The 14,872-nt window shown below is 46.6% G+C and overlaps 1 protein-coding gene across 1 annotated transcript in view; it reads left to right on the top strand.

Moving 5' to 3' along the window:
* The first annotated feature begins 2,773 nt into the window (after positions 1 to 2,773).
* Positions 2,774 to 14,872, top strand: part of GLIS1 (GLIS family zinc finger 1) — a 167,562-nt gene continuing 155,463 nt past the window's right edge. The window contains exon 1 of the mRNA XM_088537118.1: positions 2,774 to 3,140. Coding sequence (XP_088393244.1) covers positions 2,774 to 3,140 — 367 coding nt within the window. The remainder of the gene's footprint in view (positions 3,141 to 14,872) is intronic.

Below are 14,872 nucleotides of genomic sequence, written 5' to 3'. Positions count from 1 at the left end.
GCTGTTAACTTTGTTTTTGCAACAGTGATCACAGGGATTCATGCTGTGCGGTGCAGAGATGCTGCAATAGCACCTGCACACTCTGAGGAAAGCCACAGCATGGCATAACCTGATCTTGGCTGATGCGGTACCAGAATTGTTTAAACATGGGGTTTGTCCTCACTGCCTTGTGCAAGTATTTCAAGCTGGGCCTCATGGAATCCTGTGAGGTAGGATTTCACTCCAGTCTGAGTTGGCATTAGGCTACTATCCTTTTCTTCCTTCTTCAGGCACTCATTAGTAATGAATGGGCAGGTGGGCAAGTCTCTGGCCATTTATCATCTATGTCCTGTCCACCTGACCTAGAGAAAGGACATTCAGGCAAGCAGTTGTATTCTCTTGGATGGGTCTTATCCCAACTGCCATCTCACCTTCTACAACTGACTCAGAATGAAGCAACTCCCATGGACTTGATTTAGGGACTGAGAATGTCCTATCTGCGTCAACCAGGGGGTCTGCTGCCAGTGATGGGGTCTTCATGAACAGGGAGCTGAGCCAGCCCTGTGACCACTGCCATCAGCATCTAGGAATGTCAAACAACAAGGCAAATAAGGAGAATTCTCCTCACTACCCCCCAAAACCCTACTTTGCTGTCAGAGGGGAGAGAGGCTAATGCCTGATTTTCACAGGGGAAACAAGGAGAGGAGACACCCATCCAGCTCCTGGATGCAGTGACAACATTGGGCAAAACAGTATTTACTGCACCAGTCCTGCATTCAAAGTCATGGTGACCCAGTGCATAAAACAGTCTTAGCAGCAACGATTGCACTTGCTTGGCCTTTGTTCCAGAGCCGAAACATGATGTCTTCTCATTCAGCAGGGAGGGAGAGCGAACTGCTTAACTCTTTCAACGGGCGGTTGTCTCTCCCAGCCAGGCCCACAGCATTGCTAGAGGAGCCAAGTTGTTGCTTGGAAGAGCTCTGTGTCTCCAGTGTCTGTTGGGCACAGGCAGGTCCAAAAGAGGATGTCCCATCCTGCCAAATGCCTTGCTCGAAAGCTGAGGAAATCATGGTGTGAGAGAAGGTTTGAGTCCACGGGGCCTAGTTTCCTAGTACAAAGGGAAGTGTGTACCTGCAGCCTGAGGTATTTTGTGTCCATCTCCGTGTGACATCTATCATGGAGGCATTTGCCTTGCTGGGAAGCCCTTACCCAAGCCCTGTATGCTGCTGAAGTAAAGATCTGCTTTTGGCCAATCTTCAAGGGTTGACCTGGCACTGAGAGAGCAATGAACGATGACCAGATAACCAAAAGCCATGGCTAATGGCAGGTACTTCATAAGAGAAGGGAGGAATGGGGGAGATGCTGGCGCTCCACAGCATGATCTGAGTAATGGTGCCCAGGCCAACAAGAAGCAGCAGACAGCACACGCGTGCGGCCTGGGGGCCACCATCCACGCTTGTGTGCGCTAAGGAGGTCATAGTGGTCAAGGGGTTCAACCCTATCATTTTTCTTGCTTGCTGGGGTGAGATTCCCCAAACATGAAAGCAAACCCCTCTAGGAAGTCATAAAACGTATCCATTGTTGCTTGTTTTCTAAGAAAAATCCTCCACTTTAGATACACAATGGGGACTGGTATCATGCCCCTGAAGCCAGAGCAGCTGTACAATGTGCTCAGGCTGCGGCCATGTGTTTGACCCACCTCAGTCCATCCTCTGCTGGGACTGACAGCATCACCCTGGTTACACTGCCTTCTCTGGCAGTATTTCCCCCAGCAAGTTTTACTACCTCTTCCCACGTCACTGAGGTTAGACCGTTACTGCTCTGTCTGTGCACTTTAAATCACTGCCATTTCTGGTAGCGCTGCCAGGTGCTGTTGGCGTTTCTCAATGTAAGAGTATCACAGCACTGGCCAAAAGAAGTCGTGGCCTCTTGTCCTGGCCTTGGCTTTACCTCTTGCTAAATCTCTCAGGTCTGCCCCTTAGCTCTGATGGGAACAGAAACAGTTTCCCGTGTCTTCTGATTTATAACTGTATAAAGCGGGGGTGACGCTGTTCTGCTGCCGTCTCTGAGGCTGCACCTGTGGCCGGTCTCCAGCGTGGAGACACTGAGGTACAGACATGTCCCCCGTGCAGAGCTGCGCATCCCGGCTCGGCCTGGGAGCAGATCCCGGCTTGTAAACCCGGCTCCACGGCCTCCAGCGCCGCTGCCAGCGCTGTCGAGGGAGCCTGGGCCAGCGGCGGCACCTGTGCGATAGCCTGGGCCAGCGGCGGGCACCTGTGTGATAGCCTGGGCCAGCGGCGGGCACCTGTGGGCCGGGCCGGGCCGGCCGCGCCGCCGCCAGGGCCGTACCCGCCCCGTGCCCGCCGCGGAGCCGCGGCCGGAGCCCCGCGGGGCGGCCCCGGCGGCACAGCCCTCCCCCTGCCCGCCCCGAGCGGCCCGCGCCCAGCGCCGGCCCCGCCGCCCGCTCCCGCAATGGCCCAGGCCGGCGGTCCCGCGCCGGGGGAGCGCGGCTGAGCGCGGAGCCCGGCGGGGGCGGCGGGACGGGCAGCGCGTGTCCCTCCCTCCCTCCCTCCCGCCCGTCGCCGGGCAGGAGCGCGGCTGTCAGCGCCGCGCCGGGGCTGCCCGCGTCCCCCCGCGCCGCTGTCACGCCGCGCGCCCCGCCGCGTTGCCTGGAGAGGGCGGCGCGCGCCTCAGAGGCGGCCGCGCGCGCGGGCGGGCGGGCGCCGAGGTTTAAACGCCCGTCCCGCGAGCGCGGCGGCTCCCCGAGGGCCGTGGGGCTGCCCTCCGCGCCGACATGCAGTGCGAGGCGGCCGAGTGGCGCAGGGGCGGCGCGGGGCCGCCTCGCGCCCAGGTGCCCGAGCGGCGCCGCGGGGCCGCGCCGAGGGAGCCGCCGCGAGCGAGCTGCGCCGGCGGCGGCGGCGGCAGCGCCCGCGCGCTGCTCAGCCCGGCCGCCTCCTTCGCCATCGCCGTGAGCCGCGGCGCCGAGCAGCCCGCCGAGCCGCAGCAGAGCCCGCCCGACATGTCGGTGCCGCTGCTCGAGTTCGTGCCCAAGAGGCCGAGCATCTTCGAGAGGATCCCCGCGCTCCCCAGGGCGCCCGAGCTGCGCTGCGCCAAGGGCTCCAAAGAGTATTTCCAGCAGCAGAAACACCAGAGCGTGAAGGGTGAGTCTGGAAACGCACGGCCCGAACACCAGCACCTCCCAAAAATCCACCCGACAACCAAAACGTGATTTTTTTTTATTGTTTTCTCTCCTCTCTTTCCAGGTGTCTGTAATTTCTTTATTTAATGCTTTTTATCTATCTATCTATCCATCTGTCCTTTCTTTTTTCCTCTGCAACTTCCACGTGAAAAACCAGACTTTTTTTTTCTTTTTTTCAGATGGGCAGCACGAGTCTAATTTTTTTATTTTTTATTTTATTTTTTAAGAAATCCAGTGGTTTTTGGCAGCTGCCCGGCACGCTCGCCCCCGGCGCGGTGGCCCCGGCGCTGGGCGTCCCGGCCGGTTGTGCGTGCGGGGTTGGTCTCCGCCAGCCGGTTGTGCGCGCGGGTGTTTGTTTGTGCGTGTGCCCGAGCGACGCTCGGCGCCCGGCTCTCGTTCCACAGCCTCACCACGGTTGCCTGGATTTAGAGTTTGTGTTTCAGGGAGGTGTCACAAGCGCTGGGCGCAAGCGGCGAATCCTCAAGCTCGGGATTCCTGGTGCCCAAAAAGCATGGCATAAGGTCAAGTTTGGCTAGTTAACAAATGCCAGGTTTTTGTCTGTCTGCTGGTGTTGAATTTAGGCTAGGAGGTGCCCACTAAGATCTGTTACCCTTTGGAGCTGGAACTTTTTGATGAAAACTTAGATTTAAGGGAATCCCTGCAATCAATGGATGGCTTCCGAGGGGATTCGAGCATTCCTTTACGCTACAAAGCCACTTGCACAGACGTATGCATGTAGGTTACTGATACTAAAGCAGTGTCTTCCGTAGGATTTGATAGCCAATTCCTTTTTTCCCCTCAGTCCTTTCCCAGTTCCCATTTAAAAAATATATGTTTCCACTCGGAGTTTTTCAGTATATGCCCTTCTTTCCCTTCCTTTGAAAAACCAAGCAGGCTGTAATGCTCTCCTTTGTGAGCTGTTACCTAGGGCGATGGGCCCCCTCGGGCCGTAATGCCATGTTAGCGAACACCTCCGCCCGGGCTAGGTCCCACCTACAAACTTTGGGGTGTGTTTATTCATCAGCAGTCAATACAGAGCGGAGCAGCAGGTTGTAAATTAGCTTTTTTTTCATATTTTGACAGAGCTCTGTTACACAGAGTTAGATTGTTTCGGAAGGGGCAATCACGAAGGAATATGAGGGGACAGCTAAAAGCTCCTGTACCGCTGACACTCTTGGGATGTCTGAGTCCCTTGTGGCCCTGGGACTTACATTATGCCACTTAACTCATGTTTGTACCAATTTAAAAACATACCCGTGTGTTGCCCTACCCAAGCTGGCTGGTGAAGCACTAAGGCAATTTCTACTCAGTTGGGGTGTCATAGACAGACATAGATGGGCACTGGGAGAAGGGCACAAATTTGTCTCGTGTGACTGATTGATTTCCTGTTTTTGCTGCTGATGAAAAAGCCTGTATTTTCAATTTTGTTGCTGTTTTTTTGTTTAATACATTTTCCATGGAGTGTGTTACTTTGTGGTTGCTTCAATGTTTGGGTGACCTGATTTATAGGAGTAAGGAATTACGCATAGTCAGAATTAGGCTCAAATACTGAGCCTGGTGTTTTGATGGATAATATCGTGTTTTCTAAAGATGGCAGCACTATTTTTTTTTCCTCAAAGATATTTGCAGGGCAAGTTAGGGAAAATAAAATTTTGAGCTAGATTCTGGTTCAAATGTGTGGGCTGTGCCGCTCGTTCCAACCTGCAGCGTGTCAGCAAGTGCCACTCGGGCATTTTGGGGTCGTCCCACTGATTGCTGATGGCTGCCACGTCCCTGCCCAGCACCCCGGGCCCTTGAGTCAAGTGTGTCAAAACTCTTTGGGCAGAAACAGCCGAAGCTGCTCAGATCTTGCTGGATGATGTGAGCGTGAAGCTGGAGCACGTCGCTCCAAGGAAAGGAGCCGTGCTGCGGATGGGGTCTCAAGGAGTGGCAGGGAGGTGGAGGAAAGGGCCAGGGCCAGCAGCTGGATGTGGGTGGGATATAACGAGAAAGGCTGAGAAGTGGGAATGGGGAGTCCGCGGATTGACCCACTGGAAGGTTTCGAGAAGGCAACTGCTGACAACTTGATTTCACATCATCACCCAGAGCGTCCCCGGGCGCCGAGGACCTCGTACCCAGCGACTCCCTCTGCAGCCTGGGTTACATGACAGAACTGCCTCCTGCTTGGGGTTTATCCACGGTTAAAAGCTGCAAGTAGGGAAGGGGAACAATTCTCTTCACCAAGAGCAAAACCAATTTTTATAGTTGCCTGTAAAAGATATTTCTTTCTAAACACTTTTTTTTGATTTTTTTTTTCTTTTCAAAGAAGAATCAATCAAAATGATACACTGCCCTATTAATAATAAGGGCAGCTTTGAAGTAATCACAGTGGGGGGCAGAGAGTGTCCTGCTGCTGCAGTGTCTCTGCACTGTTACTCTGCCGCTTCACGGCGTTTAAGTCATGATCCCGCAAAATGCTTCCATGCCTGAGCAAATCTTTTTACCCGAAGAATCAAAAACTGAAGAGGTAGTGGTGAGATTATTTCTGGGAATCAGAGCGTTCGGATGTGAAGTTTGCAGGATGGGGCTGCTGTTTGTTTACCAAAAATATCAGTATTCTGGAAGAGTGCTTCGTATCATGTTCTGTTTGGGAGTTTTTTTTTTTATTTTAAACACCCCATTTTCCCCCAGCCTCCCTGTTCTGGCATGATTTGCTCTTGTTTCCCTGTGTGTTGCAAGGCAGAGTATTTGTACCCAAGCACTGCTGCTTAGAACCGTTAGTGGTCCAGCGGGCCCGGAATAATTGTACCAAAAGGTATGAGGTGTATTTTATAAAGTTTCCCGGGATTCTGTGGATTGTGGAGGGTTTTTGTCTTGTTTCATTGAATTTTATGCTAGGCTGTAACATTTTGAGAGCAACGCAGGACAGAATAAATATTGTCAGCAATAAAGAAACTTTGAGGTCTTGGGAAAGAAAGCTCTAGTGACAAAAGTGTAATCTACAAAAATGTCAGATCTCTCCTGCCTCTTTTATTTTATTTTTTTAATGGCATTGATTATGGTCGTTACCAGGAAACGCTTCTCATTTTCATTCTTTTCCAGATTCGCTCAGTGTATCTAATTCATGACTCAGTAGAAATGACGAGATTTATCCTGTTAGTTGTGCCACTTGGAAATCGTCCAAATGGCCCAGACCTTGCAGTAACCACTTCAGATATTAACCTACAGTGGGCAAAACAATAAGCTGTTCGGGTTGCAGTTTCCTTGTTGAGGGTATTTATTATTCAGACAAGGAGGAAGTATTTTTTTTCTTTTTTTTAATTAGAGCTGCCTTTGGCAATCACAGAACTATGAAGTAGTATAAATGTATTAATCTTATTTTGCTGTTCAGAAAGAGGTTTAAATCTTTAGTTTCAACCATGTTGTGGCTATCTCGTCGGCCAGAATGACAGAGCTTGCATAAATAACAGCTCATGGTACTGGGATCTAAAGCGTGTGGTTTTGTTGCGTGACCTATTAGACGTATTGACTGGTCTAGGGCCTGATCCTGCTGTTTTGTTTTGTACCCCTTGTCTGTATTTACCAGGGTCATCCCACCGAAGCAAACGGGACTGCCCGGTGCTTGAGTGCTGCCTGTGCTGATAAGGGGACAGGGAATGAGGCTGCCTGTGTGGTTATCTCTGAACTTCCTCAATTTTGATACAGAGCTGTAGTAATGCATCTTTTTTTCACTGTACTTCTCTTACAAACTTGTTTGTTGCTTCACAGTATTGTGCATTTGAACTCTTCTCTGCAAACAGGATTTTGAGGGTTTAATTGAATTGAAAGTTATATATATATATTTATTTCATGATCTAGATTTTTATGGTCTGCAGGGTTTTTTTTTTTTTATTTTAGGGGGAAGGAGAAAGGGAAGGAAACTGCAGATCAGAGAACATGCTCATGAAATCTTTTGGGGGTAAACTGTAACTATCTCCTCCTCCCTTAAATTAGCTAAAGGGTTTACCCATTTTACAGGGGAAAACAACGTTCGGTTACTTTCTGGTGAAGGAAGTTCTGGTGATTCACGTTGCAAAGCCAGAGTCACTGAATTGAAGATTCCCCTTTCATGCCTTTCCTCAAAAAGGAGATTAATTGTATCAGATCGTTTGTTTGTTTGTTTTATGGATTTCTAGTAGAGAATATTTGGTTAATACGAACCAGAAGAACTAGCAATCGATCTGTTTATATAAAGACACTCAGTACTTGCAGTGTAAAAGCGCAAAAGATCCCGCTTCGGGGAAAAAAAAGCTGTTGGAAAGGGGAAGATAATAGGTATTATATCTGCCTTATTATTGTGTAGAATTGTCTAGAATAGGAAATAATGTTAGATTACAGGAAATGTATCTGACAAGAAAGAGATTTTGTAAGTTATTGAATTTTGCTTGAAGGAATAAGAAATTACACAGGGATTATTATGCACTCCCAAATAGGATGAGAAGAATTTTGAATTTTCTTCTTTCATAGTAAGAAAATGACAAATTAGAACCTAAATCTTGCAGGTTACTGTGTTTCTGTGTGTAGGCTCACTGGCTATAAATACTTGGCATTTTGCATTTTCTAAATTGTCTGCTTAAAGAGCTCTAAATGCTTGTTCCTGTGTTAGAGTTCAACCCTGTAAACACATAAACTGCTAAAGCATATGCTAAAGGATTTTTAGTGGCTGTGAGATTATATTCCAAAAGCGCGGGGCAATTAGTAAAACGGCTAAAAGCAAGTGCCTGCATTCTGGGAGATTAGTACTCCATTATTACTGCAAAGTTTTCGGTTTTACTCTCAGTGAGCAAATATGCTGGGCAGATTTTAACTCTAAATTATTAAAATCAGTGGGAGTCTTGCAACTGCTTTACCTGGATCAGTATCTCAACCCTAATATTGCAGAAAAGCATGTAGAACAAATAACAAGCTAAATCCTTCTGTAAGCTAGGAAGTGGAATAACGTATAGACTATGTAGGAAGGAACATTTAGAGGATGTGAATATCACTCATGCATTCAGTCCAGTGATCACCGTTATTCTGGAAATACGGACCTCTGCCATTTGGTGATTTTAGAACTGTTAAAGGTGTCCATGTAGGATACTTGCAGCAGGAATACGGATGCAAACTGCTCCATTTTGTGCTGCAGCTTTCCATCGTGATGCGTCACCAGGCTCGAGCGAGGCGTGCAATCTAGTAATCGCCTCCCAGTGCACGAGAGCAGCTTTTAACAGGCTGCTGTTTTTGTTTGCTTTATTTCTCAGCCAGCAAACGCCGTTTCCCTGCACACTGATGCAACCCCAAGAATACTGGCTCCCAAAGCACGGGCAGCGCTCGCTAGCTGCGGAACGGCGTCATCCTGCCCCACAAATGTGCAAACAAGAGCCAAAGCACGTGTGTGGGAATACAGCTGCTCTCTGCTCCCGGGAGCAGGGAGCCTTGCAGGGACACAGACCCAAGGACCAGTTCAAACCACCCGCCCCATTTGGTTGCGTTTAAATGCGTTACAAAGCAGGGGCCATCGTTTCTGCTCAGATGAGTATCAGCTCAGGCTACTGCACTACTGCCCCTTCCGCAAAGGCTTCGAAAAACAGAGGCAAAGATTTCCCCCTTTTCCTTCCCCTCCTTTTACCTTTCTGATATCCACTGTGTGCAATCTCCAATGGACCTAGAGCTTTCTGTTCCCAGGGTCCGTGCTTCACCAGTAACCGGGAACAGGGATTTCTCTTTTTTCTTTTTTTTCCTTTTTTTTTTTCTTTTTAATACAGTGTTTTGTTTGGGTACATTAAATGGTTGTTAATCATTAAGATTATTTGCGGGAAGGAGATTATTTGAAAGGCAAAAGAGATGTTTTTCCAGAGCTGTAAAAGGAAACAGGAAATTCTGTATTTTTTATCATTTTATCATTTTGTACATGTAGGAATTGCAAGGTTGAATTCAGTCAAATCATCAAGAAGTGTTTGGGTTATCTTTTTTTTTTTTTTCTGTTGTAATGATTTAAATGTAGTAATCATGTTTGACTTTCCTATTACGTCTGAATGTCTGTGTGATTATTTTGCATAGTGAATTGGTGAGGAGTAATTGAGTACACTCTATCAAGTTTATTTTAAGGGTTAAACAAATGAAAAACATTTTAAACTGTGCTTAATTCTTGCATTTACATGTGTGATAAAAAGAGTTGGTGAATGCTGTAGAGCTGTCGGTCTTTTTAGAATGCAGGGAAAACAAATATATATGTGTATATATATATTTTCATCTTTAGCCAGAGGGAAAAATGACACTAAAGCGACATCATCAAATACTGTAAAACTAACTTTTTAATACAGATCTCCATTGTTGTTTTAAGCGCTTAAGGGGTTGGCGATTTGGTTTATTTTGGAACATTTCTCAACTATATGAAATGTGTCTCCGGGGGCCTGGTATTTTAATACCTAGTAGAAGTTTGTATAACAGTAAATGATGTATTTTGCCTGCCTTCCAACGCCGTAAATAAATTACGTATGCTGGTTTGGGAGAGAGTATCTGATGTGTAAATTATAGCCTAATATAAGAGGAAAAAAACAAGTGATATTTTGTAGCTGACTAGATTTATTTAATCATTTAACATTATCATACCTAATCTTTCTTTTATATCCTATTATAATAGCTAATGTGAGAAGCTTCCCCAAAAGAGATAGAGGGTCTAGGATTATTTAAAATAAGCGCTGTGATTCATTGCTTTTTCACAAATGACTGTGGTTAAGTAGCTTAAATACTGAAGTCAACAATGCCTCAGGCACAGAAAGATAATATAATTCTAAGGATATCATAAAAATGAAATTTGATAGTTTCCACTTTATAATCCTGTCTAAGCCTTGGTTTTAATAAAAGGAAAATACAGATATATGTGTCAACTTCGGAGCATAGTATTATATATTTTCATATATATAAGAAAGAATTTATTAATACGAATGTTTTGTTAAATACTACATGCTTAATGCAATCTCCATTCCTTTATAATAAGTTTAAATATTAATTCTTTGGAATGTCAGATGCCTAAAGCTAGATGTAAATGCTGTGCAGTTTCGGATATCTAGGAGTGGGCTTGTGAAACAGGATCTTTAACTGGGAGAGATGAGTAGCACATTTCAGAGCTACCAGGGCAGAACAACAGTGCTAGAGGATGACTTTGTTAAAAAGTTATAAAACGGCTTTATGCACATGAGATTTCAGTACCTTAGAGTGATTTGTTTGAAAGACCAGTGCAGACTTCCTATGCGGGTAGTAGGATTTGGCCTGTGTTTTTTTTTTGTTGTTGTTATTTTGTTCTTAGCTTCTTTTCACCCGCCTGCGTCTCTGCAAAGCAGCTGGATTTGATTTAACCCGAGTCCTTCACGGAGGGCAAGTGGTCAGTGCCTGAATGCTGTGCTCTTTGCTGGAACATCCCCACAGCACTGAACGCACGAGAGAGAACCAAACGGGGCAGGAAGGGCGCTCGTGTGAAGCGGCCGTTTGGGTTCAGAAGGCCCCATTTCACCCCAAAACAGATCTCCCCACTTACTACTATAGCAAATCCTGGATGTCTGCCTCCCGGCCCTCAGTTGTTGGGCAGAGAAGTTGAGATGAGACAGATAGGAGAGGAAATTCCTGTTTTGTTTCCCGGTATTTTCCAGAGAGGATTACAGCATGAGCTTTTGTAGTCCCTGCTTTGCCCTGCTGCTCGTGCTGAAGCTGCAGGCGGTTACAGTGTCAGGAGGAGGCCGGCCCTGAATCCTGGTGAAATGCCCTCCTGTTCACCACCCTGCGTGTGCCAAAGCCCAGGGAGCCTTGTCACTGTGCGGGAAGCGGGAAGGGACTGGTGAAGGCGGAGAGCGGACTGTGAAGCCACGGCTGCGCTAGCAACCGGTGCTTTGGATGAAGAGGGCTGAAGGGCTTTGACTCTCCTCTGGGCTCTGCTGCTCATTTGTGCTGCTTTGGGGCAAGTCAGGACACCTGTGTGCCAACAGGGTCCAACGGGGAGAAAACCAAGCCAGTTTTGGAGCCCAAAACAGGGCAGTTGTTCAGCGCACCGTGAGGCCCAGCTGGGTGCTAGCCCAGGGCAGAGCTCAGGGGACGTGGCTGGGCCCGGTTTGAGCTCTGCCCCGGGGACAGCTCAGGGTGCTGTGCCGCAGTGCGCGGTGGCACTTGTTTAACCAACGTTGTGGCCCAGTGGGCAGACCGGATTTCTCTTGGCCCACGGGGTACACGCCGCTTGCCCTTGCTAAGCCCTCTTGGGTGTGAGGGGTGAATGGTACAAAACACCTAGGTTTATCTTTGGCAAAACAAGCTTTCTAACTGAACATTTCAGCTGTGCTTTTTATCACACATCTGCTTTACCCTGGCAGTTGCCAGAGAGTTGCTGAGGAGCAAATTCTCCTGTTTATTTCAGTGCGTGCAGGGCTTAGGTGAGGGAAGCGTGGCTACATGAAGAGCCCCGTTTGCTGGCCACTTCTAACAGAGGTCCCCAATGATTTCCTGCTGGGAGGAAAATCTTTCCCTGGTCTGCTGGAGGAAGTGACTTCCACGGTGCCACTGCCTCCCCACACGCGCAGTCTCCTATAGCTGTTTTGGGGCAGCCTTGAGGTGCAGAAAGCTCCAACAAGGTTCCTCAGAGCGTCGTTGCTCTCACAGAGCAGATTCTGTGAGGAAAAGGCAGCGCTGAGTTCTGTTTTCGGGATATCTGATCGCTGTAACGTTCAGATTCCTTCAAGTCATCAGAGCTGGTTTATGTTCAACTAAAACTGACCGAGGTTGATTCCATTATCCCTAACTCTGGTGCAAATCTGAAGCAAGGCCATTTTAAAACTAAGAGTGGATAAAAACAAGGCAGGCTAATGCATAGAAGTTGGTCTTCTAAGTGTGGACTCAGTTCACTTGGCAAATAAGATGTCCCAAGCTTTTAGTCTGAGCAGTTTTGCTGCTTATTTTTCCTCTTGCCAGCTGACCACAAATTGGCTTATATTCTTTTCCTTGGAATTCTCGAGCAATTCGATAAAGTTTGCTGACTTGCCGTATTTTCTTGGGGACAAGCTGCATACTGTGTGTGTGTGACTGGTTCTCTTTCCAAAACAAAGATCCCCCTGCATTTTGCTGGCTCTCCGAGTTGAATGAGTGTGCAGGAAATTTAAGGGGATGTTTACCCCAAGAGCCTACTTGCTCTTTCCCAGCTCATAAGTCTCAATAATTTATTCTTTATACCCTCTCAGTCTCCTGGCCTCTGTCTTTGTGCGTGTTTTCTGATGACTTATTTTTAAGTAATTATAAAGAGATGTAAATTATTTGAATTGTGGGTTGAATATGTGGAAATAATGGCAACTTCTGTAAGATCTTTTGGACTGTTGAATGTGTAGATATTCAAAATCAGTCAGGGTGATACTGGCTAGCTCTTGTTGAAAATGTTCGTCTAAGATCTCCTTTCTCTTACTGCAGGCTGTCAGAAAGCTCTTAAGCAAAGGTTACTCAGATTGCTTTGTCAAAATTCACTTTCTTTGCTTAGAAGTTTGCCACTCCCACAGGTGTTTTTTTTTTACATGTGCCTGTACTTTGCTGGGAAACTGGAGTTGAAAGCTAAAAGGTGGAAAGTGAGAGTGAACCATTGGAATGACTAATCAACATGATGGCAATAAGTTACAAGTAGAGTTTAGTTAGGAAGTTTGGGTTAAAACACTGGGGTTTTGCAGAGGCTTGCTGTTTCAAGGGGCATTCAGTGAAGTTTCTCAAAATGGGATTAACCTGTTTTGGGGAACTTTCCTTGCCAAGAGCTGGTGGTAGTGCCAACAGTGGTGCTTTTATCAGCTGCTGAGAAGCTGTTGGGAGACATGAAAATTAAAAGCAGCAAATGTTAAAGGTGATCAAGATATTTTATGCATGGGAGAGGTGTTTGAGCTGCCAGCAGGGCCTCTGAGAGGACAGGGAGATGGTTTCAGGGACCTGAGAGGAAAGTTGGTGAAGAATAACCTAATCTTATGACAGACTGCAATTCACACAAGTGAGTTATGATGCTAACTGCCACCAAAGGAAGCGATGCAAAAGGTTGGGTACAGCTTGTGAAGTGACTGCAGCGTTTGCTAGTTGAGCAGCCTGGATTTTAAAGTATAAACTGGATATTAAAACGACCTTTTAAGTGTGGAATCTTCTAGTTCATCAGCAGCATCACCAGTATCACCTGGTCAGCTGTAGATCATGAGGCACCAACCACTTTTGTTTTCGTGGTGTGGAAGAAAACCCCTTTTCTTCAAATCATCCCTTCTCGGTAGGTTTTCCCCTTTGGTACTAAGCACTTTGTGAAACGCACCCAATATTCACTTGTATCTCTTCCACACTGGTTTATTCCTCCACGGGTATTACGTGGGCTGGATATTAGGAAAAGCTTTTACCACTGGGATACTTGGCTTTTGGCATGTGTTGTCCATGCAGGCTGTGGGATGTTTCTCAATGGAGCTTTTAAAGGCAGGCGGGATGGAAATTTTACTTTGGGATGTAACTCTTGGGGCCCTACTGTCTTTTAAGCAATGTCTTTCATTCTCATACTCAACTGCTTAGGCACCATGGAGTTAGAAGAGGTCCTATAAATTCCTTAATACTTCAGCTTTCTATTCTCCCTGACTTACGGAACAAAGTTCAAATCCCCCCATGTCTAATGTTAGTGTTTCTGGCCACTTATTTGTTTGTCAAGAAAACCCAGAGAAGTCAAGAAATGAAAACCAGACTGAGCGAAGGGCCCTACGAGCAGCAGTTGGGAAAGCCAACGGTGGGACAGCTGGGCATGGAAAATGATTGATTTTTATGTGCAAAGCAGTTGTGAAATGTTCTGTGGCATTTTGGGGACATGCCATTGCTAACACACGATTGCCTATTGGGGATAGAAAATGCCAACCATTGTTCCACAGAAGGAAATAGCCTTATTGATATTGAATTAGGCTCGGATTGAATTGTATTTATTCATTCTTGGTGCATCCTGTTTTCCAAATATAAAAATTAACTGGCCATTCTGAAGTTCTCTAGCTCTGCTGGTCTTTGCTTGTTGGTCATATCTGAACCAACAACAGAGACCACATCCCTGTGGTCCAGGTGGAATTTAGACTATTTTGGACAGAGGTGAATTGTGGCAGAGTTTTGCATTAACAAAGCAGCCGAAAGAAGCTGTCCTGTTTCTTAGGAGTTGATCTGTTCAAGCTTGGGAATGAGGCCGGTGGAGATAAATGTGTTGGTAGATTAGATTTAAGCTTCTGTGAAACATTTTAAATCATTATGTGTAATGCCCACGAATGAAAAATGTCGTGTCCTTTCAATAGATTAAAAACCGGTTTATCTATAGAAATTGAGAAACACGCTAAACATTTATCAGTGACAGTATTCGGTACGCTGCTCTGAAAGGTGGAGTTTTGATCCCAGTGTTATCTAATATTTTTACTGAAATCCATCAGAAAATAGAGAATCTCTGCCAGTAAAGTTTGTTGCTTCAGATTAATGGAATAATAAATAACAATTAGGAAGTAACTGCCACGTGACATGGATTTCTTAAGCGAAAATCAGCAATTGGACCAAAAAAAGGTTTTCATACAGTCAAACATGCCAGACTATACTTTGGAGTAGAGCATATAAACTCTTTTCCCAAATGAGGGGCTGTGTGTCCTGAAAAGAATGACACTGAAAAGGATGCAGTCTTGTATTCAATTGGTA

The sequence above is a fragment of the Tinamus guttatus genome, unplaced genomic scaffold (genome assembly GCF_059628265.1).
Source record: "Tinamus guttatus ecotype Peru unplaced genomic scaffold, ASM5962826v1 Tinamus_guttatus_pri_ptg000044l, whole genome shotgun sequence".
Lineage (NCBI taxonomy): Eukaryota > Metazoa > Chordata > Aves > Tinamiformes > Tinamidae > Tinamus > Tinamus guttatus.
This window is presented reverse-complemented; position numbering and strand designations above follow the sequence as displayed.